The sequence below is a fragment of the Pan troglodytes genome, chromosome 3 (genome assembly GCF_028858775.2).
Source record: "Pan troglodytes isolate AG18354 chromosome 3, NHGRI_mPanTro3-v2.0_pri, whole genome shotgun sequence".
NCBI lineage: Eukaryota > Metazoa > Chordata > Mammalia > Primates > Hominidae > Pan > Pan troglodytes.
In genome coordinates this window covers 42,258,561-42,285,603 of record NC_072401.2, presented here as the reverse complement: position 1 = coordinate 42,285,603, position 27,043 = coordinate 42,258,561, and the positions used below count along the sequence as shown (strand labels likewise).

Below are 27,043 nucleotides of genomic sequence, written 5' to 3'. Positions count from 1 at the left end.
TCTAAACACTTCAAAAGATGAATTACATGCTTTGGATATTACTAAGTTGAACTGCCAAACACAATACTATGAATTCATAGTATCAAGACCCATTATTTTAAAGAAACCTAAGTATGTGACTGTATCTTGTATAAATTAATGACAAAAAAAAGAAATACCTATTTTATTCTGGATTACTACAAGTTTTACTTCTGTGTCTTCAGAGTCTTGGTTTGTTACTTAAGTGGAATGGTCTATTATTGTTGGAACACTAGGCAATAATGGTTGTAAAGCTCCAAATTCGTAGGATTTTAAAAAATGATACAAACTACTATTTTTTTAAAGTATATAAAATTTTAAAGTAAATCTGTGATTAAATTCACAAACTCACAATCTAATTACTTGATATTTATTAATATTTGTTTTAAGGGCAACTTAATGAAGACAATGGTACTAATATTAAATTTGTCTTAATTTAGTGGCATAGCCCCAACTTACCCCCGCCCCCTTCTTTGGTTAACAGGACTCCCTTCCTTTGCAGAACTTAACTGCCTCCTATTCTGTTTCTGGTGACACCACCAACCAAAATCCCATATACTCAGGTTTTCAGGGAAAAATAGTTGGATACACGATCTCCACTGGGAGGGAGAGAGTAAAGAGTAGAATGGCAACATCTCTTTCTATAACTTCCCCAAGAGGGAGATGTTTATCTCTGCATTTTCCTGAGTGCAACAATATATGGAGAGAAGTCTTCCCTTTACTAAAAAATATCGGAATTTCCCCCTCCCTTCATAATATATTGCAATAAAATCACGTAAGCCTTTTTCCTATCAGGGCATTACTCTTAATCATTTCCAGTCATCCAACCTAAAAGACCTATGATAACTATCGTTAACTTTTTATATTGATCTTAAAAAAGCATCTTAATATGTTAGAGATACATAATTAAAATTTTACTAAGTCATTTAAAATAACATGAAATGATTTAAACCAGGAGAAAGGAAAGTGAATAGGGATGAGGGTAGGGCACATTTGACCATAGCCAAGGATTGTGAGGGCTGGGAGATAAGAATATGGAGGTTCATTACACTATTCTATTTTTGTGCATGTTCAAAATTTGCCATGATAACATACACTTTTAAAAGATCTTTGTTGACACATCACCTGCTTAGACTGATAATTCTCAAGGATCTCAGTGCACCACTTTCTTGGAGTTTCTCCATTCGACCAGCCTTGAGTAATGAAATATTTTTCCCTTCACAAAGCTCAGAATTATTTTATAAACAGCTCCAAATATTTCCATATGCTAAAGGAAAGAGCATTATGAATCAATAATGCATATGTCCCTAAGACCTCACACTACTAAATCTTTAGGAAATCAATTTTCCTAACTCTACTTATTGCATTACCACTTTTCCCCTTATGTAGATAACTCATTTACTAATTAATATTTATTCACCTGTCAGAATTGCCTTTATACAACTGATTTCCATAATGCTCTTAGATTACAATCTCCAAATGGACAAGGATTTAACTTCCTTGTACAGTGTATTGCTTAATGCCACTTGTCAAAAAGAGGCAAAAAATTCTAAACACCTATAAGAGAAATATATTTCTCTGTTATCCTGCGTTGACTGATGACTTTGTATATACTGTATGCTGTGAATCATTATAGGGCTATAACTCATCTCTAGAGTATAAATTTCACTAGATTAAAAAAAGTACAGAATCAAGCAAACAGCTGAGGCATCAATGTAATTTTTCTTTCCTTTTTTTTTCCAGTTACACCTTAGATCACATTTTTACCAGTTTCACATCAGACCTCAAAATCACAGCATCTCTATTATTTGTGATGGGCTGAGGATAAGAGAAGTGTGTTCAAATTCACCTTATTCTAACAAAAAGGCAATTAAGCTCAAAGGAAAGCTGATTTCTAACTACAAATGTTCTTAGTTCTTTTACAAGATAACATTTTTATATCTGCTTAAATCCAGAGAGATTTTTATTCCACAATTAGATTTTAACATCAATAAAATCTTAGATATAACAATACAGATGAAGGAACAATTTAATTTGCATTGAAATAAATATTAGACATACAAAGCATATACAGTGAAAAAGGGTCACAATAAATTACAAGTAGAGACATTATTTCCCTCAATCACCAAAGAAAGCCCTTGATACTTCCAATTTCACACCATCAAATTTATCATTCTTGCTGATTTAAGCAGAACACAAAACAAATATGGATCCCAGGGCTTACTTTCACAGGTACCAGCATGGATAATTTACTATCGTGATCCAATTTGGAAATCAGTAGGGACCAGTAAATCGCTGCATAAAAGAAAGAGTGAATGAGGTCCTTTTTCCTTAGTGTCAGCAGGCTATGATTATTATGTTTATTAGATTTTCTTGAAAGGACTTCACATTTTCTCGAATATGCAGGAGAACTGTATTTCCCTCTGAGCCCTACATTAGCATTTATGTGCTTTGGTCTTGAATACAGGGGAATGAATTTTTCAAATTTATTTTATAAATTTATATAGTCTGGATAGTATTGGCCTGAAGAATGTAGCTCCCCAACCTGTACAATATTAGATATTAAAAATGGATTCAAGAGAAGTTACTAAGAAATGCTGACATACTGTATATACAAATTTTTAGTTCAATATATGCCATTATATAAAGCACCAAAAGTAATGCCTTTATAAATCAAGCCATTTTTTATGACTCTGTTTCTAATCTTTGTAACCCTTTTACATTTGTTCCAATATACACACATCATAAATGTTACTTGCTCAACACTTCACCGATTTGGTCTCAACTTAAAAATATATATGTAGGCAAAAATTAATGTCAAAAGGAACTGTTCTAACAGTTACAAGAGAAAATAGTAAATATTTGGAATTAAACTGTCATGAACAAAGAAAAAAAGGTTAGTTTCAAAGTGCTAGGCACATCAAGTGAGTAGCTTCAGAAGGCTAGGTAACATGAAATGATTCTTAGGCCATTCTTTCTCATGGAATATGAGCTAATTGTTAGATTTCAGCAAAGATATCCATCTATAATTTTTTCCTATTGTTTTCTAAGAAAGGAATCTGCTTTAGATTTTAAAATACTGTGCTTTCTTTATCTCTTGTCACATCAACTCACACTGCAGGTCAGATTTCCTACACGCACAAGAGGAGAAAGACTATATAGAGTTAATCCATCACACTTGACTATGTTCCTTCTAAAGAACCCATGTGAACATCACCTTAAAACATAAGTATTTCCTAGAATAGTTACTACCAGGAAACCTCCCAAACCTTTAGAAGCTCCTTTGTTCTCCTTAATAGCAGATCCAATCATAACTTTCTACCCTGAATATAAGACTGCTCCTTAAAAACAATCTCTGGAAATAACTCCTAGATTTACACGGGTATGCCTTTGGTATACTAAATGTTGAGCTATAATATCATATAGGCTCTGTGGAATTCTCCTAATCCTAGAGAATTCCAATGAGTTGTTAAGGGAAACTAGTTGTCTCAGCCAGGCTTAGTGGCTCACACCTATAATCCCAGCACTCTGGGAGGTCGAGGCGGGCAGATCACTTGAGGCCAGGAGTTCAAGACCAGCCTGACCAACATGGTGAACATGGTGAAATCCTGTCTCTACTAAAAATACAAAAATTAGCTGGGTGTGGTGGTGCACGCCTGTAGTCTCAGCTACTAGGGAGGCTGAGGCATGAGAATCGCTTTAACCCAGGAGGCAGAGGTTGCAGTGAGCCAAGACTGCACCACTGCACTCCAGCCTGGGCAACTGAGTGAGAATCTGTCTCAAAAAAAAAAAGAGAGAGAGAGAGAGAAACTAGTTGTCTCTACAAGCCAAGCATAATTTTCAAATGTAGGTGCCATTCCTCATATAATATCTACAAATTTCAATATGCTTTTATATTACTATCAAAAGTCTAAATTTTAAAAGAGGTTCAACGGGCTATATCTAGTCTACCTACAAAATGATCATGAAAACATTTTCAGTACCATTTTTTACATATCTGAAAATGAAGGAGAAAGGATAATTTTATATTAGTGTGTTTCGGTGATGTAGGCACTTAGCATGAAAAGAAAAAACTGGATAGACCTTGATCTGAATGATGTCACTCCAAATTGTGGCCTATTTTACTGTTTTCCTAGAAAGCACATATTGACAGGGTACTTCTTTTGAATAATTCAGTATTTTAAAAATGCAGGCCAGGCACAGTGGCTCACGCCTGTAATCCAGCACTTTGGAAGGCCGAGGTGGGGGGATCACGAGGTCAGGAGTTCAAGACCAGCCTGGCCAACATGGTGAAACCTCATCTCTACTAAAAATACAAAAACTAGCTGGGCATGGTGGCGGGCACCTGTAACCCCAGCTACTTGGAGGGCTGAAAGAGAATTGCTTGAATCCGGGAGGCAGAGGTTGCCGTGAGCTGAGATGGCGCCATTGCACTCCAGCCTGGCCAACAAGAGTGAAACTCTGTCTCAAAAACAAACAAGCAAACAAAAAATGCTTAATTTTCTTTTTTCAATCTTGAATGATTACATATTTAAAAGGGCCATGGAATTCAGGGACTTAGTTTTATAGCTGACTCAGCACTTTTGGTGGCATTTAACCTTCAAACACATCATGTGAAAATGGGGGGCTACCTGAGGAAAGAGTGCCACCTACTGATTATAAACATAACTGTCCGTGGCTACTTCTTCCTTGAAGTTTACATTTCAAAGTGTCAAAATTAGTCTAATTTGTGTGACAGCTTTGAGACTGTCAGATTCTAAGGAGATTGAGGAAGGAAGAGGTGGTGGTCAGAATAACCTATGTTAATCAAAATAAACTCCTTAGCATTAGTTAAGGTTCTTTACCTCAGTCTCTCAAAATTAATGTTATTCTGAACTAAAACTTAAAAAAAAAAAAAAAAACTAAATCTCTCAGTTCTACTTGTCTTATTACACATATACTCATCTTCTTTTCCAGAAAAAAATAATATTCATGTCCTAAACTTAGAAACCTAACCTGAAGTTTTGATCCGGATTTTTAGGAAGAAGGAAGTATTGATGGTTTCATCATTCTTAGCTCTATAAAAGAACCTGTTAATTGTTCATAACTTTTAGCTTAGTATTATAGTTGGCCTTGATTTTCTCTGTAAGGGACACTCTTAAATATTCAAGTCTAATTTTCTTTAAAAAGTTCGCTTGCTTTCTTTCTTCCAGGAGGATCCACCTCTGAACTTTATTCCAAAAAAAAAAAAACTAAATACAAATTGCATTTAATAAATTTCTCTTTAGATTGATATTAGAGTTTAAATTAGTAAGGTACCAACTATACAAAAGGACAGAGAATCCTTGCTAAAATAAAGTAGATTTTGTATAAGGCTTCCATCTATCCAAAAAGGTTTAATATTTAAAAATGCCAGAAGAACAATGGTACTACACCACTTCCAGAAGAATTAGACACACTGGATGTTAAATGAACTTCTTTTAAACCTGTAACTAACAATAAGTTCAACGATGCAGTAAAGAGTTAATTTCTCTTACTACATTCATTCTATATATTGCTATTGTATTTCCTTAATTTTAATTTGATAGGTATACATGTAACACTATAATTTCAAATTCCAAATCAGCCGGTTGTAGATATTCCTATTGCAGAATTTCTAACTATGAGTTCATGCAAACTAAACATCTAGTAATGCTCAAATTGTAAAATTTACTTTTTCATAAGTTTAAGATTACCTTTTTTTGTATATTAAACTTTCCTTTAAGAAACAAATCTGTTTCAACTTGTCAAACATGAGTATATCAGAAATATTATAATTCTGCTAAAATGACATAAAACCTCAATTTAAAGCACAGAGTGTTGTTTTATACTGTAATATTTTTAATGTTAAAATGCTTTTTGTTAAAACCAACATGGATTATTGACCAATTATCTTGACCAACAGTACTTTTCAAAATAAACAGGAAAAACTCAAAACAGAGACACACAGATCTTTAAAAGACAATCATGATTAAAAAAAAAATCATGGATCATGGTATAAACAGAGCACACAAAAGGAAAATAAGAAATGAAAAAAAAAAACTGTTGAAATTCAAATAAGTTTTATACTTCAGTTAGTAGTATTGTTCTGGGCTAATATCTTACTTTAGATAAATGTTCTACAGTTATGTAAAACGTTAACATGAGAGGACCTGAGTAAAGGGTATGCAAAAGAACTCTTCTTGGCCGGGCGCGGTGGCTCACACCTGTAATCCCGGCCCTTTGGGAGGCCGAGGCAGGCAGATCACGAGGTCAGGAGATCGAGACCATCCTGGCCAACATGGTGAAACCCCGTCTCTACTAAAAATACTAAAATTTTGTATTTTTACAATACAGCTGGGACTACAGGCGTGGTGGCGTGCACCTGTAGTCCCAGCTACTCGGGAGGCTGAGGCAGGAGAAGCACTTGAACCCAGGAGGCAGAGGCTACAGTGAGCCAGGATTGCGCCACTGCACTCCAGCCTTGGCGACAGAGACAGACTCTGTCTCAAAAAACAAAAACAAAAACAAAAAAACTCTCTTGTACATTTCTGACTCTTCTATAAATCTAAAAGATCTTTTTAAATTATAGGAAAAAACTAACAGCTTCAAAATAAACATGACTTCAGCTGCCAAAATTTCTTGATATAATTCAAGACTTCATTTTTTAAAACATAATTAGAAATCAACATTATGTTTACTTAACATTATAGTCATTTTATTGCTCTAGAAAGTTTAGTTTCTAAAACCATTAGATTACTTACATAGTGACAGTAAGACTAGCCACATACACAAAATCAACTGTATGAGGCTGCTTCTCCAGCTTAGTGGACAAATATTACAAAAATACAAAAATAGCTGATTATAGTTAAGCTATCAAGTATAATTTTTCATGTATTTATCCTAAGAATATCCCCTTTTTATAGATTAGGAAGATGAACAAAAATAAAACTAATGTTACTGATAAATTACTAATGAATGTATTTGAGAAATCCAAATTACATGCAGACAGAAACTGGTCACAAAAACCATTACATTTCTCTATACTAAAACTGTACAATGTTTTAAACATTTCCAATCGTGCAACGGTAACGAAGATCAGCATGAATTTTATAAGAGTTGATGGGAGTTCAATGAACAGGATTTAACACATTTTACAACCCAAATCAAAGTTGCATAATACATCCAATTCCCCTAAATTTATCTATGGGTTAAGAGACTGAAATGCACATTATTCCCCCACAACTCCTCCCCCTACCCCATTCCCAATCAATTACCTTACCTATAAAACCTTCCATTTAACATTTTAAGTCAGATTTGATGGGTAAACATGTAATCTACAGTATACTCTCCATTATTATTTCAGGATAGACACACATATAGTCAGATGCTGAATCTTCATTACATTCCTTTCAAAAGGCATCTGAACTGTTGCAATTGTCTATGAAAATTCAAGCCTAAGAAACCAAGAAAACTGGCAGTCAAGATTCTGAACTAGGTAGTTCTACAAACTATAATATGAATAATCTATATGTCCACATTAGTAAAAGAAGGATTTCCTGTTTGAGAAATGTTTCTCAACGGCTCTTTGAAGGGAAAGCTGTGTCACTACTGCTTTCTGCTTTCAATGGCTAGGTGACCCCAAATATTTATCCAATTGGCTAAGAGGCTTACAGTTGAGCCTTTTAAAAAATACTCAAGGCCACAGAAGTACTTACGGAAATAAAATTTTAGAAGATCATAGTTTAAGATACATAGAATTCTTCTTATAATGGTACATTCAAAACACATCTGTCCTAACAAAGCAGCATAAAACCAATTAAAAAAACAATTTGAAATTAAATACACTGAGAAGTGTTAAAATCATTAACCAAAATTACTGAATGGTAGAATACTGTCTCAAAATGTACTGAATTCACATATGTGTATCACCAGAATGAACTCATGCCAGATATAAACTCAGGTTACCAATTAGGTTGAAACAAATTTTAGAGCTATTTTTTTTACAAGAGAAATTAATGTACTTCATGATATAGGCACAACAGCATCTTTTTAAAAAAAATTGGTACATTTATCACTAGATACAGACTTCTTTAACCATTAGCAACACAGCGCAGTAAAATTTTCTCAAAACTTTTAAGCTTGATTTAACATGCCAAGAAAATGATTATTTTTCCACCGAGATGCATTTATGTAAATTATGTAAATTGGATTGAGGTCAGTGTAACACCTGGAATTTACAACCCCTAGCAGAAGTACCAGCTGCTAATAATGCTTATACCATATTTGTAGCTTAACTAGATGTTAAACTATGGAACTGTAGGTGCCAATCTGCTTATAAAGGCAATGCTTTGGAGACAAAGTCTTCTCACAAACAGTGGGCAAGCAGGTTTCATTATTATGTGTTCAACAACAATCCTCAGTTCATTAAATAAGGTCCTGCAAGACAAAATAGTTTTCTTTGAGAAACACAAGGAAAAAGCAATACACAGGCTTACCTCATTTTATTGTACTCCATAGATATTTCATTTTTTACAAATTAAAGGTTTGTTGCAACACTGCATACAGCAAGACTATCAGTGCCACTTTCCAACAGCATGTGCTCACTTCATGTCTCTGCGTCACACTTTGCCAATTCTTCCACTATTTCAAATGTTTTCATTATTAATCTATTATGGTGATCTGTGATCTGTTCTGTTATGGTGATCTCTTTGGTGTTACTATTGTAACTGTTTTGGGGCACCACAAACTGCACAAATATAAGATGAAGCAGTTCATGAAGGCCATTCCTGGTTGGTCTCTTTCCCTCTCCTCAGACCTACCTATTCCTTGAGACACAATATTGAAATTAGGCCAATTAATAACCCTGTAATGGCCTCTAAGTGCTCAGGTGAAAGGAGGCCTCCCATGTCTGTTACTTTAGATGAAAACTAGAAATGATTAAGCTTAGTGAAAAAAGCATGGCTAAAGCTAAGACAGGCCAAAAGCTAGACCTCTTGTGCCAAATAGCCAAGCTGTGAATGCAAAGGAAAAGTTCCTGAAGAAAATTAAAAGCGCATTTCTGTGAAAGGATGAATGATAAGAAAGCAGAACAGCCTTACTGCTGATGGTAATGCTATTGCGCACTTAGCAGACTACAGTAGAGTGTAAACGTAACTTTTGTATGCACTGGAAAACCAAAAAATTCATCTGACAGCTTTGTGATATTCACTTTATTGTGGTAGTCTGGAACCACTCCCACAACATTTCTGAAGTATGCCTCTAATGCTAAACAAGTGCTCATGAAGGAATCTACCATAACCATTAGAATTTGAAGTAAAAGAATAACTAGAATGCATTGTAGAGAAAACACAAAATACAATGAAATTCTCAAACAACACCTACATCTTTTATGGGTGGAAACACTCATTTAACAAAGGTATTTAATAAATGGCTATCTCTAAAACCTCAGATTAAATTTTAAAAATTATATATATATTTTTTAGAGTCACATCATTTTCACATTTAACTTAGGCAATTTCAACTAGTTTTTTTAAAACAGAACAAGAAAAAATATACAACATGGACAGTGTTTTTTATATATTTTAAAATATATAACATGGACAGTTACATTTATTCACCCACTATTTCCTTAAATGTACATATTGTCCCTCAGAGATTTCCTCTTCTGTAAAATAATTCTGAGTTGTGGTGAAATTTAAATGCAATATGGAAGATGCTCAATAAATGTTACTTCCCAGTTGGATCAATACACTGAACTATGACTCTTTTATGCCTTCCGACTAAAGCCCAAGTACTCGGTGTCACACCCAATACCCTCCACAATCTAGTCTCAATCTAATTTTCTGCCCCATCTCCTGCCACTCCCTGCCCTTGCTCCTATCATCAACTTATGTTGCATGTTTGTGCCCAAAACCATGTGGGCTTTGCCTATGTCTTAACTGTGCTCACTGCCTACAAAGTATTATTACATACTGTAGACATCACATATATTATACAGGCTAGTATACACAAAATCATGTATACTGTACTGACATTTATAAGTGATATGAAGGATCATCAAGGGTAATTTTAACCATTCACAATTTTCACCTTATGTGCTGACTCATCCTGTATAAAGATGCAACTACTATTCTACCTTTTTGTGTCCTGTTTTACTTTTATGGTTAGAAAAAAAGCAACAAATCTACTTTTCTAAACAAGTATTTAGTATGCTCGCACAGAAAGACAGGAATAATAATATTTGGAGTAATGCATAATTTTCCAAAACCTGCCCTTCCTGTATCTCCTGTCTTCGTGAGAGCACCATTACAACTCTTAGGCTTCCAAGCCAGAAACCTGTGGGTCTTTAACTTACTCTTTTCTCTCAAGCCCTAATATCCTATCTCCTAATACCTTTCATATTTGTCCCCTTTTCCTTTTACCACTGGATTAATTCAGGCTCTAGACTACTCTAATAGTCTCCAAATTGATATTTTTCTTCTCTTGGTGAGCTTGCAATCCATTTTCTGGAATATTTCTAAATCAGATTTCATCATGGGGGTTCCCAGCCTCTCCATGTTACAATCTTCAAAGGCTCTCCTTACCTCAAAATAAAATCCAAACCCTTTCATGATCTAGTCCTTTCTACCATCTACCTTTGTGGACACAGATATTTATCAATTCTCTATATACTTCCTGAGCTCAAGTATGCTAAGCACTTTTCAGGCACCCATGTGTCAGAACTCAGGCTCATTCTTTAAAAGACTTGGCTTATGTCCCCACCTCCTCAGTGAATTCTTATTTGTCTCTGTCTGTTCTCTATGCTTTCAGAGCACCTTCATCATCACACTGACTTACATAGCTGTCTAATTTATTCAGCAGTGAGTACCTCTGAAAGAAGATATTTTAATTCCACATAAGTTCATCAACATACAATCACTGTTTTAACCAATCAGTCAAATGAATAAAGCTAGAAGACATGAGGACTAATGAAGTCAATCGCTTTCACTAAAGTCACATAGTTCTTTTATTACTGGCTGCATCGCTGGCACAGACCAAGTCAGAGTTCCTTAACAGCACGGACAACAGAACTTTGAACAATGATAAAATTTTTGCATATCTATGCTGAAGGACCAGTCAGAGAGTTCCTTAATAGCACTGACAACAGAACTTTGAGTAATGACAAAATTTTTGCATATGTGTGCTGACCCACAGTTGCCATCAGCAACACATGGCTTTTGAGTACCCACCTGAACTGTGCTCAAAAGGAACCAAGTTCTAAGTTTTATGAATTTTATTTAAATGGTCAAATGTGGTTGCTGTGCTGTACTGGACAGCACAGCTATAGACAATCTGCACTAGAGATCCAAAAACAACTGAAACCACCAACTTGAGAATAAATATCGTAGGTGAAAATGGTACAAATTGTGAATAGAGATGGTCTCAAAACCTTTAATTAAAAAAAGTGTAGTACTGAAAATGTAGTTTTATAGCCTGCTTATCAATATTTATAAGCTGAAATATTTTCCATTACCTTTCCACTGGTTTGGTTAAAATGGGTGCTTATAAGACAGCTTTGAAGATGCTTACCAGCACATATTTGTGTTATCTTGATTCACTGCTATCCTTTCCTTTTCAGTCCACTGAAAACTAAATTCTAGATGTACTAATATGATTTAAGGGTATGTGAAGAAAATGGGAATGGAGAAGGAGGCACAAAGAAGCACAGAAAAACAAATATGCTGATTAAAATAACAGATGTCAGGGCAAGAGAATATAAGATAATGTCTGAAATGAATATAGGGACCAGAAAGAAAAAAGGCTAAAACTCAAGAAATCAAGTAAAAATGAATGTTAATTTGCTACTAGAGACTCACTAAGAACGAATGTCTAAAATAAGTTCTATTTTAGAAAGTATTATAAAAAAGACATTGTCTAATAGAGCATAAAAACGCTCTGAACAGAAAATCAGATCATAGAATAATGAAAATGAACTAGTAAGAACGTAACAGTCTAAGTACTTTCAAAATATTACTTCGCTTCACCCCCAGAAGGAGTTATTTCCTCTACCAATGAAGAAATCCAAATTTAAATAACCTGCCTAGTCACACAACTAGTTAATGATGGGCCAGCATTCAAATTCAAGTTCTTTTTACTGTACTTATGAAAATATACAGATTGCTGTAATGCACTCATTGGATTTCTGGCTGAATTCTACTACATTATTTTAAACTTAAAAATAGATTATCTTAATATTAGTATTTGAGTATCATTTTAGTTTTACTCCAATGCTTGAGATCAGAATGCATAATTTAGTGTATATTAATTTAAGCCTCCATTCCTGAAAACTACAGTAATTCCCTAAAATTTCTCTGCTTCCCCATTTTTCTGCTTCAAACTCTTCTGGCACAAGGGTATCAGAAGAATATTCTGACGATGTCAAAACCATCATTCCCATTCATCTAAAAGATAAATTCCAAACTTCTTACCCTAAAACTCAAGAAGTTTTATAATATAGCTCCAATATACCTTTCTAATCTTAGCTCCAGCAATTAGCCATTCAGAATCTCCATTAGAGTCAAAACAGCTCTACATAAAGTTCCTCAAATATGGCTTGTGCTTCTCGTCTCTCTTGCCCCACCTAAAATGCTTTTCCCTATTCAAAAGCTTTACTCCTCCCACAATCTCAATTTTGTGAAACCTTCCTGGGCTCATCTATCTTCTGGCCCAATGATCTCTCCCTTCTGTGGACTGCAGTACTGATATAATAAAGCAAACATATGGCATTCATTATCTATTGGCTTGTGAATTCTGTATCCTAACCATTGTTTATCTAACTGACACGTGTTTTGTTTCTTCAACTAGGAAAGTTGAGAGTGGAATCTATGTCTTATACATTTTAAAATTTGCTAAGTTTTAGCAGTGCTTTAAAGGTGGCGTAGATAACTGCAGTCTCAGTTTCTAAGAACAAATACAACCACTTCCTCACCAACCCCAGTACATTCTAAGGCCTAGAACTTAAATTTACAAAAACACTGCTTGCTTCTAAATTCTAACACATTAGCTAAGTAACTCTTAAGAATTGCAAACACTATATATTCACAATACTCTCAACAAATAAAACATGCCTAAAATAATCATCAGCTTACCGACAATATGGGTTTCTTCGAGACGAATATCGAAGGGTAAGAAATCTATAGTATATAAAAGGTTGGAGCAAACTTCCTTGACCACTGAAATAAACAAATACAAGCGTGATAAATATACATTTCAATTCATGTGTATACTCTCAAAACTTAAAGGCAATTCAACTGGAGAATATGTATATCTTCATTCATCAAATGGTCATAGTGAAATCTATCATATCTAAATCCAAGTTATCCTTAAAAAAGGATATAAAAGAATGTATATGATTGGTAAAGAGTAAAATGTTGTTTAATTTTTTTATAAATGTATTCTTATCTGTATTACTTTTGAAATTTTTTAAAATACTAAATAAATCAGAAAATGTTAAATAATTCCGTAATTACTAATTGATGAAATCAAGTTGTAAAGCTTCATAAAATATGCAAATGAAAAGTGACTTATTTTATATATATTAAAAGAAACAAACACTCCCCTCCACCAAAAAAATTACACTGGCTCATCAGTAAATCTACACAGCCTATACTAATTACTGTTCTTGGTTAAAAAACACAATTACAATATCCCAAGAATTATATATATGTTTATGAAATACCAAGTCTGGAATTCTTCCCTAAGAAAAACTATCTGAATTAAGACATTCACTGAAATAACTACAAACAAAATGTGGCAACAACCTAATGTGAACTGTAAGGAAGTAGAATTAAACAACTTATATTATGGTTATTTAATGGATTTAATATGCAACTACCTAGAATCTTGGTTATGAAAATTACATAGCAACTTTGAGAAAAGCAGAATATAAAACTACACATATTATTACAATTGTATTTTTTTTAAATTGGAAGAAATATATTAAGATGCCAAATGTGTTTTATTAGGTTTTTTAGCCTTTTCTCCTCAATTGTATTATTTTCATAAAAAAAAATTTACACGATTACGAACTTACCACTAAACAAATGCAACATCCATTTTCCCTAATAATTTGACAAATTTTTATCTTTTTAAAGTGAAAATGTAAGAGACACAACATAGAAAATATAAATAGAAAATATTCACTTAAAAAACAAGTTTCCCATCATCCAAGTTAGCCCCTTCCTCAAACTTATACCACAATCTCGAATATGTCCTTCCAGAAATTTATATATACAAGTGTATATAATGACTAACATTGATAGTGCTCACTTTATAATTCACTAAATCTGTTTAACAACTCTAGGACAGAGATGGTTTATCATTCCCAAAAAACTGAGACAGAAACGTCTATGTCCTTACACACATACACCCCACTAAATATAAATGGAGAACACCCTACACAACTAAGTTTAACTTATTATATCTTGGTGATTATCCCATATCACAACACATAAATTACCGCAATCTTTTTTACAGCTTCAAATATACCATCTAATGCTTGGACTATTATGTAACAAACTCCCTACTAATGAATATTTGGGTGGCTCCAGTCAATTAGAAGAAAAGCCACAATGATCCTTTTATCTGTCTTTGCACACATGTGCAACGCATGTGTAAGATAAACTCAGACTATGCATCAATTTTTAAATACAGAGCTTGAAGCATTACTGGCACAAATGTAACTTGATAAAGCCTCCTAATATTAGACTGTGTGTATACCACAAAGGGTAGCATATTAAGAATAGCAGTAATGTAAGACTGTTCTTAATTTTATTGTTTAGGTCATATTCAAACTACCTACTTAAGGCATTAACAGCTTTTCCTAATAGGAATTAAGTACAACTTTATAAGCTGATTTTAATTTTTCAAACAAACAAAATTATTTCTCTATTTAAACATTTCTGGTAAATTCTCATCTTTTTTACAGTAATCTTAAAAATTAAGATGGTAAGTTTGTACAAATAATCGTTTAAATTAAACATTTAAGGAGCACAATTGAATTAACGTACCAACGCAGTCAAAACCTGGTGCTCCTAACAAAAAATTCACTATAGTTCCAAAGTGAAGTTTTTGTCTAAGTTTGCATGGCATCTCAGAATTTCATTAAAATTATTTTAATCTGATTTAAGAGGAGCATAAGAAATTATTTTGCTTACTAAACAGAATCTGGAGGTTTCAGGATATAGACATCAATTATACCCATATAAAAAAACTAGTCTCGGTATCTTTTTTTTTTTTTTTTTTTTTTTGAGACGGAGTCTTGGTCTGTCGCCAGGCTGGAGCGCAGTGGCACGATCTCGGCTCACTGCAACCTCTGCCTCCAGGGTTCAAGCGATTCTCCTGCCTCAGCCTCCCGAGTAGCTGGGACTACAGGCACACGCCATCAGGCCCAGCTAATTTTTGTATTTTTAGTAGAGACGGGGTTTCACCATATTGGCCAGGATGGTCTCGATCTCTTGACCTCGTGATCTGCCCGCTTTGGCTTCCCAAAGTGCTGGGTTTACAGGCTGTGAGCCACCGTGCTCGGCCTGGTATCTACCATTTTAACTTTTATCTAGTTACATGAAACAAATCACAGAACCTGTGATCCTGACCCAAAAGCAGGATTAAGTGACACAAAAACCCGAGAAAAATGAATAACAAAAGGGAGCAAAAAGTTCCTTTTACTAATTAATAATTAAAGTTTCTAAGTGTAGATCAGGATCACAAAAGAAAGAGGTGGAAAGAAAAACCTATAAATGATGGGAAAAATATTAGAATGTTGATGTTGTCCCTTTTTCTGTTGTCCCAGATTACATTACCCTTTTCTTTCATATGCTTTCAGCTTCTAGGATAAGAGGAAGCTTTCATTAAATTTTAGGGTCAAGGTTTTCGAGTTAATTTACAAATACAACTGCATCAAATCTAGTTGGGACCATACAACTTAAGCAACACCAGCCAGTCCTGGAGTTCTCAGAAGAAAGCACTACTTAAAAGAATGAAACAGATATATATTTATAAGGAAATCTATAAAACTCTGTTCTTAGTTTGAAGAGACTGCTATAGAAAGAAGTAACTGTCAAGTACATGAAAACTTTACTAGTTAATCAAGGCAAGGTACATTTAAAATTATAAAATATAACTATATGATCAATAAGGACATTTGTTACAAACTAACAAAATTATGAAAAACAGGTAATACAGACATTTTAAAGAACAATTTAGCATGGTCCATTAAACACAAAAGGCACCTAGCTTGTACTAGCAAAATCAATTCTGGTATCTATGTTAAAGAAAACACTGGCATTAAGTATAAGCAGGTAAAAAATATTTACTGCGTCAATATTTGGAAAACTGAAAATTTGGAAACATATTCCATGATCAGGAGATAAGTTGGAATGTTATACGGCTAAAAAAAAAAAAAAAAACAGAACTGGATATGCCAAATCAATTAGGTTATGAAAACATACAAGTGGGAAAAAGGTACAGAATAACACTTTTTTTTTCCTTTTCTTTTTTTTTTTTTTTTTTGGTGAGACAGAGTCTCACTCTGTTGCCCAGGCTGCAGTGCAGTGACGTGATATGGGCTCACTGCAACCTCCACCTCCCAGATTCAAACAATTCTCCTGTCTCAGCCTCCCGAGTAGCTGGGATTACAGGTGTGCACCACCATGCCTGGCTAATTTTTGTATTTTTAACAGAGACAGGGTTTCACTATGTTGGTCAGGCTGGTCTTGAACTCCTGACCTCAAGTGATCTGCCCACTTTGGCCTCCCAAAGTGCTGGGATTACAGGCATGAGCCACTGTGCCCAGCCAGAATAACTTCTTTGATGTAAAATAAGAACTAAACAAATTAACAAACAAAACTCCACATCCATAATATATATGTTCTACAAATTTGTATAAGTATTTTTAAAGGACTACATACATAGACACATATTAAACTCCTTACACCTCTGGGAAGAGGACAAAATTGCAGCAAGAATTCATATAGTCAAATGTTATTTTAGCTTTTATCTGTAATGTCTCATTACTTGTAAAACTAAAAATTGATAAAGCAATCATCTGGGTAGCAAGGTGTATTGTTTTAAAATGTAATGCAAGAATTTCAACGCAGAGGTCAATACTATTTTAATGTTCATACTTTTAAAAGGATGGCTTTCTTTATTCATGTATTACTTCTATAATTAAGATACAAACAAAATAAGGTGATAGTAGGCACTATTAATATAAGAACATAATTTTAAAAGTTTTTCTCTAGTGTAAGAAACATCATCTCAATAGTGACAGAATGGACTAGATTAGACTTCATAAGATTCTTTCAAAGGTGGTAACTATGAAAGTAATTTTTAAAATGTCAAATGATAAATCACAAGGAATAAGACAAATTCCTAGGTCTACTATATTTCAAGTTCTCTACTATAAATGACAAAGGTTAGATTAGGCGACTGCTAAGATTCATTTAGCTCTACATGTCAATACCTACCTTCAACAGATTTAAACAGAATAAAACTTGAGTTACTATCTTTATTACGTTCAGTCATCAGCCTCCCAAAACAAATATAATTTTTCCTTACCTAAAAAGCATAAAAACTGTCGCAGGCATCAGGAATATTTCATTGCAAGCAATGAATTTCAGAATATTTTGTTGATTAGCACTTAATTTGTCCAAGACAGATCTCAGCAGAGGTAAACTATTTGAGCCCCTTGCCTAAAACAAAAGAAAACCAACATTAGAAATAAGTGAAGCATTTCTGATAACAATATTTTCTTTCTGTAGGTAAACAACCTATCCAACAGGCAATACAACCAAATATACTACTTTGGAAATGATGGTACGAAGTTCACAAACTATTTAGGGACAAATATAGTATATTTTCCTGCTTTTTTACATTTTTAGACTTAATATAAAAAACAACTTTAGTAAAAGTACTTTTCATTCTTAGCTGCTTTTTCTGAAGAATGATTATTTAACAAAAAATAGTGGTTATTTCTCTCTAACCACAACAAAATCTGACTATCCAGTAATACAGTTAAAATATCTGTGACTCCTTCCTTAGCTAATGTTAGAATTATACAGCAGTGTAATTACTGCTGTGACCAGAGAATTATAGGGATAAAGAAAAAGGCCAATACAAAGCACAAATCTGGCTATTTTAATTCAAATTTCTGTAAATGTGCTTGGTAAATGTGCCTGGATATTTTAATTCAAATTTCAGTATATGCTGTAAATGGCCTGGTGCCAAGTTAGGTTTAATGCTCCAACCTAGCAATAAGAAAGAATTTCAGGAAAGCAGCAGTTCTGAAAATTAGTGTACAAGAGATTCATTCAGTACACTCAACTTATCAGGTATGCCAGAATTAAACATTGACAGAACAAGAGATCTGACAACTCAACAAACTTTAGAGACACAGGTTTCAAAAAAGCAGATCTATTTCAAACTTGAAAAAGTCCCCTGGAGACTGGGGGGTGATTTTAAGTGCAATCCTTTATCTATAAAATGTTCTAGTTTGTGAAACTTCAACAATAAACACTTTTAAACTTAAAACTTTCAAATCACTAAATAATTCATAACAAGTTTGTAAGGTATAGAGGGACTTTTTGTGACAAATACCAAAATGTCTTAGAACTCGAATTCATGTCAATGATCTGTAATTCAGAAGTCAGACAAAGAGCAGTTTTACTTACATCAAGGACCTTTTTCGTATATGTGGCAGCATGAAGCAAAGAGAATAACAAGACTGGGAAGATACTCACTAAAGAAAACAATTAAGGAAAACATTTAAAAGTCATCAAGTATTCTGCAAAACAGACTATGTATTATGTCCAAATATACAGATGTGAAACATCTGCTAAAATGAGTTCAGTGGAATGGCTTGTTTTACTGATACACTTTAAGCCAAATCAAATTTTGTTCACTATAAAGAAGAAAGTAACTATTTCATTTTCTAAAATTCACAGTTCTTTTTTTTTGAGACGAAGTCTCACTCTTCTCCCCCAGGCTGGAGTGCAATGGCGTGATCTTGGCTCACTGCAACCTCCACCTCCTGGGTTCAAGCGATTCTCCTGCCTCAGCCTCCCGAGTAGCTGGGATTATAGGCGCCTGCCACCACGCCCAGCTAATTTTTGTATTTTTAGTAGAGACGGGTTTTCACCATGTTGGCCAGGCTGGTCTCGAACTCCTTACCACAGGTGATATACCCACCTCGGCCTCCCAAAGTGCCGGGATTACAGGTGTGAGTCACCGCGCCCGGCCAATTCACAGTTCTTTTCATGACAAAAATTAATAGTGGAAAAAAAGGTTTTTCCTTCATTTCTACTGGGTAACAATGTAAACACTTGCTAAATTAAACTGAAATCTAGGCCACCCCAAAGGGTTGTAAGTATAGCTTCTAACCCTACAACGGCTTTCTTGGTCACTCTAACTTAGCCTTCAAACACAGTAGTTTTAAAGTGCTTTCACAATCTCAAACGCTGAGGAAAGAGTCTAAGGTAACAGTTTAAAGAGTAATTCCCAAATTTTTAGTCCCAAAGACTAAAGATCTTTTATTACTTCTTTCCTACAAGGACTCCATTATTTTGAGATACTATACCTAACAAGTTGTCACAGTTATGCTCTCAATTTGTAAAAATTAAAAAGGCAGTATGTATTTTGCTTTGTATATAGTCAATTGAAACTCTCATCAGCTTAATTATAGACATAAGGAAAGAATCCTTTTGAGTCCAACTGTTTGGCTTTATGCCATGGATAAACATACATTTTTCATTCAACTTTTTGAAAAATGGAAATTGTTCAAAAGACCCCATTCTCCACCCCAATTTCTGCCAGGTTGATTAAAAAAAAAAAATTGTCAAGTAGTTCCACAAAATGATATAGACTGTTAGTCAATCACAAATGGCAAAAATACTTGTCCTAAAAATATTAGCAGTTCCTAAGAAATGAACCATTGTATTTTTCTATACTAACTGAAGGCCTAATATGACAGGAAATAGTGATTGCTGTAACATAATCCGAGCATCAAATTCATTATAACCATAACTCATTTAGGAATTCAAGGGTCCCAGTTTCCAATTGACAAGCAAGACACCAACCTATATCCAAGTATTAGAAGAACCCTAACTCCCTAATATAGTTCTCCAAATTAATATCCTGACCAACTCATTCCCACCTCTAACAAGAATTAAGAAAAATGTCCATTTCCTAAGTAGAGATCATATATGTATATAAAAAGTTTTAAATTTTTTAATGAATCATAGACTACTTTGAAACTGATGGAAGCTACAACCCTCTCCAAAAGTCACTATAAAACTCTGTCGATCCTTAAAGAATTCAATTTAAACTTTGACACATATCCAGACTGAATTCAATAAAAGGGGCAGTGTCGGGTAGTGAAAATAGAGCCCTGAATTGGGAGTCAAGATACCTGAGTTCCACTCCTGACTCTGTCACTAACCTAATTTTCCTAGGTCAAGTTTCATGCTCTGGCAAATGAGTATGCAGAGATCAAAGCTAGAAACTGCCAATGAGTCTTTTATGTCTAACATTCTATAGTTCACAAATCCTTGGTAAGAGATTCATAATCTTAGTCTTCAACATTACTCTTAAACTATTAATACAATGTATTTAGAAAAGATAAGAGGTGAAATGCCCTAACTATCTGTTATCAATCAAGCAAGGACAAAATATCACCTTTATAAGAAGAAGGATCAGAACGCAAGTCTGTAATATTACTTTGGGCCCGCTTTTATTTATTACCATATCACTTTAATAATCAGATTAGCATTTGCTGCCAATTACTAGTTTATGTTATTCCCACTGTTTACTACATTCCCTTTGTAAGAATTTAAGGAATATGAAATCCTTAATCTTCAACATTCCCAGGAAAGAGGGGCTACCAAATAACCAACTGTATAAAAAGGCAGAAAGGTTTTCTTCACCAGTCATGAGTCTCATTTGGCAAGACCTCAGGATTCACTCAACAAAACTTACTGAGTGCCTGATCTGTGTGAGGCACTGTTCCCAAAGTTATTGACGTATTCAGTTTACCCTACATTGAAACACATTTTCTGTCATTTCTATTTCTCCCTCCAAAGAAATTTTAAGCTACTAAAAGGCATGACCAAAAATCTCTACATAACTTCCTGTTATAGCTCAGAAAGGCTAGAATTTTAACATTGGTGACTGCAAAGCACTTCAATCAACAGAGGCTGGTCAAGCCAATAATATGCCAAACAAATGTGATTATCATTTACAGTTGTAGTATAGTAATCATTTAATGAGTTTTACCTAAAAATAAACCAATACAAATTATGATGGGACATTACAGACCCGTGCATTGAAACAGGAAAAATTTTATCTTACATTTCAAACTACCCACATTATCTCAGTGAAGCGAGTAATTTAAAGGGAATCTCCATATACTGAACATTTAAATGAAATTACCAGCTTTACCTACATATAGAAAGAAATATTTTTAATGTATACTTAAGTATTACTCACCCACTAACTGTAGATAAGGTAGAGCTTTTAAGTTAGAAAGACTTTTTCAGCATTACTACTTACTAGCCAATGTGTGGGAAGTGAATACTGACAATCAGCAAATCAGCATCTTTATTAAAAATATACCTCAACAATTTTTTTCAGAGTGCTACAAAGACTAAATGTCAAGTTCTTTTTTTTTTTTTTTTTGAGAAGGAGTCTCGCTCTGTCACCCAGGCTAGAGTGCAGTGGCACAATCTCAGTTCACTGCAACCTCCACTCCAGGGTTCAAACGATTCTCCTGCCTCAGCCTCCCGAGCAGCTGGGACTACAGGCACATGCCACCATGCCCAGCTAATTTTTTGTATTTTTAGTAGAGATGGGGTTTCGCCATATTAGCCAGGATGGTCTCAATCTCCTGACTTCATGATCCGCCCACCTCAGCCTCCCAAAGTGCCACCGCGCGTGAGCCACGGCGCCTGGCCTAAATTCAAGTTCTTATACTGGCAAAATAGGTGCTCAGGAAATTTCGGTTTCCTCCTATTTCTTTTCCTTAAGACTTATAAAAATCTATTTAAAAATTTGATACTTCATGAGCATAGGTATCTAAATAGGTAATATTCAGTCTCAGAGGAATATTTTATTGTGCTTTACATAACATACAGATGTATCATAAATACTCAAAAGCTCTTAGACCAGCACTTCTCAATGCACAAAATGATTTGCAGAGATAATCTACAGGAAAAAAAAAAACCACAAAAGTTAAGTTTAAAAAACCCTACTAACTCTCTTAGTTTCACAACACACGTTAGAATACCAAAGCCACTATAGTAAAGAACCCTATTTAAAAATGTTTGACCTGGCTGGGCGTGATGGCTCACGCCCATAATCCCAGCACTTTGGGAGGCAGAGGCAGGTGGATCACGAGGCCAGGAGTTCCAGACCGGCCTGACCAAGATGGTGAAACCCTGTCTCTACTAAAAATACAAAAAAATTAGCCAGGTGTGGTGGCAGGCGCCTGTATTCCCAGCCACTCGGGAGGCTGAGGCAGAGAACTGCTTGAACCCAGGAGGCGGAGGGTGCAGTGAGCCGAGACTGGGCCACTGCACTCCAGCCTGGGCGTTAGAGCAAGACTCTGTCTCAAAAAAAAAAAAAAAAAAAAGAAAGTTTAACCTAGTGTTCACTACAGAACCTCTTCCCCATTTTTCCCCTCCTTTATGGACTACCCAGTATCATCCCACAACACACCTTTGAAATGTGAAAACATACAAATTCCAAATGAGTTATTTCTCATTAGCTTCACGGATTATCCATGTGTGTCCTTATTTTCTACTCTATACACAGCAAATATTAATTTCTTTGTATTGATTATCTCATTACCTGCTTAAATAAGTTATTTCTTGGTTAAATTCCATTTGTGTCTAGTTCACTGGGGTTAAGATGGAAAGAGCTGAGGACCTCTCTTTTTTAAAGCAAGACATCTGGACACTTTGCCAAAAACATGAATTAAATGAAAAAAATGTAAATATTAAAGTAAGTTCTGCGTAAGGTTGTGCTTCGAAGCGGAATTTGAAAATAACCATTCTAATAGGGAAGCTTACAAGAGGCAAGAACAAAGATAGTTTAAAATTCCTAAATCAGCTCTTCAAAGTTTAGATTTCACATTTTAAAGTCAGAAATTCTTACACTAAACATATCTTCCTTCAAATGAAGTGCCAAGAACAAACCCAGGCTTCATGGAATGCCTTCATTGCTGAAATAATCAGAAGAGATCTCCTATATGCTTAGTTGGCAATTTCATTGTTAACAAGGTAGAAAAGGATACTTGTAACTGGGTAGGAATTTACAAAGATGAGTGAATACAACAGGTAGTGGCAGCTGTCCTCTAACAAAGCCTGGGCCAGGAATGCTCTGCTTAACTGGAAGTGTGGTAATCTTTGATGCAGCCTCAGAGCACTGGTAAGAGCATTTGCCAGCAAAGCACGTTGGTAAAAGCTTGCTGCTTCATGCAACCTGCAAATTACCAGAGGAGAGGTTATCATGAGACATAAACAACTGCAGTGTCTCTTCCTCCTCTGTGAATTGCATCATAATTGCACAACACCTAAATCACTTGTCAATAGAAAAAAATTACATGAACTTATTCTACCGTTTTAATAGCTTCACTTCATATATACGCCCAACTGAATTTCTTATAATCAATTTATAAACTTGAATTTTATAAAGCAGGATCTTCCTGTCAAGTAATAAGTAAAAATGAAAAAAACATGAACTTATCTCATTCCCACACATCAATTTTTCCTTGGATTTTCAATGTGTTAGTTTCACAAAGCACAAGATATAAAATATTCCTCTGATAATGTTATTAGGTTGTTAGTACCTTAAGGCTGGAACTTGTATTTTATTTGTCCCTAAACCCTTTACAGGTTAATAAGTCTTACACCTAAAAGGCACTCCATATAAACTGACTCAACAATTGAATATCAAAGGCAGCAATTTGTATAATACATACCCAAGAAGAGGCAGAACAAACAGAGCAGAGCAGTAAACTGTGAACAAGCGAGAAAGCCACATTGCCGTGTCCAGTTTATTGGTCATCATGAATTGCTAAATTTAAAAAGAAAAATACTGTAAGCTATGCCTGCAAATTATGTCTTTAAGCATCAAGACTGTGGTTTTTATGTCTACTCAAAATATTTTAATCTTCCTCCATTTGTTTTTTTAGATCATTAGGTGAAAACTCTAAGGCAATTACATGTTTCATGTATATGCTTAATGAGAAGTCCAAACACCTTATAGTTTTCATGTGGAAAGCACAAGAAGTACTTAAACGGAAATAAATAGAAAAATATCAGCTGACGTTTTAAAAAAATGCAAAGACTAGTTAATTAGAAAAAATAATCTTAACAGAAATTCAACTACAATTGTCTGTGTTCCTTTAACACTTGTAATATTGGCTTCATCTATTTTAAAAGAACATTAAACAAAAACTAATTGCTCTCAAGAGATCCATATGCCTATTCTTAGCAAAAAATCTCAAATCCGAATAGGTAGGTCTCAGAGCTGAGTAAAACATCACATAAAGCCAGTTTGGATTAAAGAAACCTTTTGAAGAAGAAATATAAAACCATGATAGTAGTAACAACTAAACTCATTCGCCTTGTAATCTGCCTACATGCACAAGGGCCTGGCATACTCAAAATGTGGCTGACAGGTATTAAATGGCCACCTGCCTCTCTGATTACACCACTCTCTTTATCACCTCCATGTTCCCCCACGAGTCTTACCCTAGTTTCGGTGGTCCTAGATTAAACTTTCCTATACCATTTTCTTCCCCCATTTTTTTCCCATTCTATCTTTCCTTTGCTGCTTTCCCCCCAATACTTATGTCTATTACCACTAAAGCAGAATCTTAAAATTTGTTTTCTCATTAAAATGTATCTTATATTCAAAAGTGGCTTTTACATTTTTTGTCTAGGATCTTCGTAATTTTAACATCGAGATCCATATACATGGATATATAAACAAGTTTCACAAATATTTACCCTACTGTATATAATGGATTTTGACATTTTCTATTTAATTTTTTAAAAATAGCTGGTGTTTACACTAAACTGACTTCTCAACTCACTAATGGGTCTACCTGAAGTCTAAAAACACTGCTCTATGTAATTTAATTTCATTATCTTTTGAAAAAAAAACTATAAAAAATTTGAGGGAAAAATCCAAGTACATTGTAAAATTCCAGGCTGTTTTATTTTATGTCTTTTTAACCCACATGTAGGTAATTTCAGAAACATGAAATACAACTTTGATTTATCATTAAATCCAGACTTACCGTACTGTGACTCCAATAAACTGAAATGATTAGCAGTAATCAAGTGAAGGATGAATCCAGCTTACTGTGCTCAGTTTCTCAACAAACATTACGACTGGGCACCACAGCTTGAAAGTTAGTTTTAGAACATTCTCCTTAAAATCTATTTGTTCAGGTTGCTTATTCTGCAATAAATCATTGAGCTATACGTTTCGTTTTGTACACACTTATGTATATTATACAATTTTCAAAGTTTAAGAAAGTGTATTGGTATACATTTTTTAAGAGTAAACTGTCCAACCATCAGGCAAAAAAAAAAAAAAAAAATCACTAGATCTTTGGGTGAAAAATTGTTGAGGAGCAATATTCACATAGTGTCACAGTATCATGCCAAAGAACACTTTTTAATTAGAAAGGAAAAAAGGTATCTTTACAATGGAGAAACTGGTGGACACCACCTTAATCAAATAATCAAACAAATTCTGCAATGATGGGATAAATCAATGTAAAATGCTTCCTGATATATAATATAGATATACATATTAGATGTACATATAGATGCTGCAAAACATGTCTGGACTCTTGAAAACTATCAGTATCTTAAAAGACAAAAAAGGGGAGGAGAGGGCAGAACTGTTCTAGATTAAAAGGGAGTAAACAAGATATGGCCAGTAAATTGAATGCATGCTTTCTGAGATAGGGTCTCGCTCTGTCACCTCAGGCTGGAGCGCAAAAGCACAACCCACCTCAGCCTCCTGAGTAGCTGGGACTATGCTGGGACTATAGGAGCGCACCTCCACGACCGGCTAATTTATGTTTGTTTGTTTGTTTTGAGAGAAGGTTTTGCTCTATCACCCAGGCTGGAGTGCAGTGGCGCGATCTTGGCTCAGTGCAGCTTCAACTTCTCGGGCGCAAGCGATCCGCCCGCCTTGGCCTCCCAAAGTGCTGGGATTACAGGCGGGAGCCACCACGCCCCGCCTAATTTCTTTGATTTCTAGTAGAGATGAGGTCTCGCTATGTTTCCAAGGCTGGTCTCCAACTCCTGAACTCAAGCGATCCTCCCGCCTTGGACTCCCAAAGTTCTGGGCTTACAGGAGTGAGCCACTGCGCCTGCCCATCGATGCATGCTTTTTGACAGAATCCCAGATGAAGAGAAAGCAGCTTTAAAGGACAATTATGGAAATTTGCACATGGATTTTATATCAGGTAATATTTCCCAAATGTGGTAACTGCATTGTGGTCACACAGAATAATACTTAACTACTTATGGATTAAAAAGTAGAGGACAGCAATGCTCCGGGCACAAATAACTTGTTAGCTCCAGATCGGCATCTTAAAAAAATTACGAAAGCATAATGATATTTCTCTTCATAAAGAACAAAGTGAAGAAGAAAAAGACCACCGCTCTCCTCCCTTTGCATAATTTCTATATACAATTGTATAAACTAGGCAGAAACGTTCTTTGCCGGCACTCGAGTGCTCCACGTGGTGTGTGTCATGGATCATGTGTGTCATCGCACAATCTCATGCGGCATCTTTAACCTTGGGGCCTATGATAAACAAAAGACCGAGGTGTGAGAAGAGGAAAGAAGGCCCAATTTCCATGGCATATAGGTGGGGGCCACCAGCTCCAGGTCAGCCTATTGTCGCTTCAGAAACAAACCTGTAGTTCCCTCCGTATCTTCGCTCAGGACCTCCCCTCTCCCCGCT

The 27,043-nt window shown here is 34.9% G+C and overlaps 1 protein-coding gene across 18 annotated transcripts in view; it reads right to left on the bottom strand.

Moving 5' to 3' along the window:
* Positions 1–1,963: 1,963 nt before the first annotated feature.
* The window catches only part of TMEM33 (transmembrane protein 33), a 25,680-nt gene continuing 600 nt past the window's right edge, over positions 1,964–27,043 (bottom strand). For 3 of the 18 annotated variants that reach the window (XR_010156545.1, XR_010156544.1, XR_010156543.1), the window contains 7 exons: positions 24,029–24,123; positions 23,342–23,529; positions 18,726–18,793; positions 17,614–17,747; positions 13,146–13,229; positions 6,417–8,454; positions 5,855–6,372 (listed from right to left, as the gene is read on the bottom strand). Coding sequence is in view for 15 of the 18 variants with exons in the window: in XM_063809466.1 (XP_063665536.1) it covers positions 8,325–8,454; positions 13,146–13,229; positions 17,614–17,747; positions 18,726–18,793; positions 23,342–23,529; positions 24,029–24,123 (699 nt within the window). In the remaining 3 variants the exon portion in view is untranslated. Of the gene's footprint in view, positions 8,455–13,145; positions 13,230–17,613; positions 17,748–18,725; positions 18,794–23,341; positions 23,530–24,028; positions 24,124–25,354; positions 26,884–27,043 lie in introns of all 18 variants that reach the window. The other 15 variants (XM_063809474.1, XM_063809475.1, XM_054682858.2 and 12 more) reach the window with 8 other exon arrangements.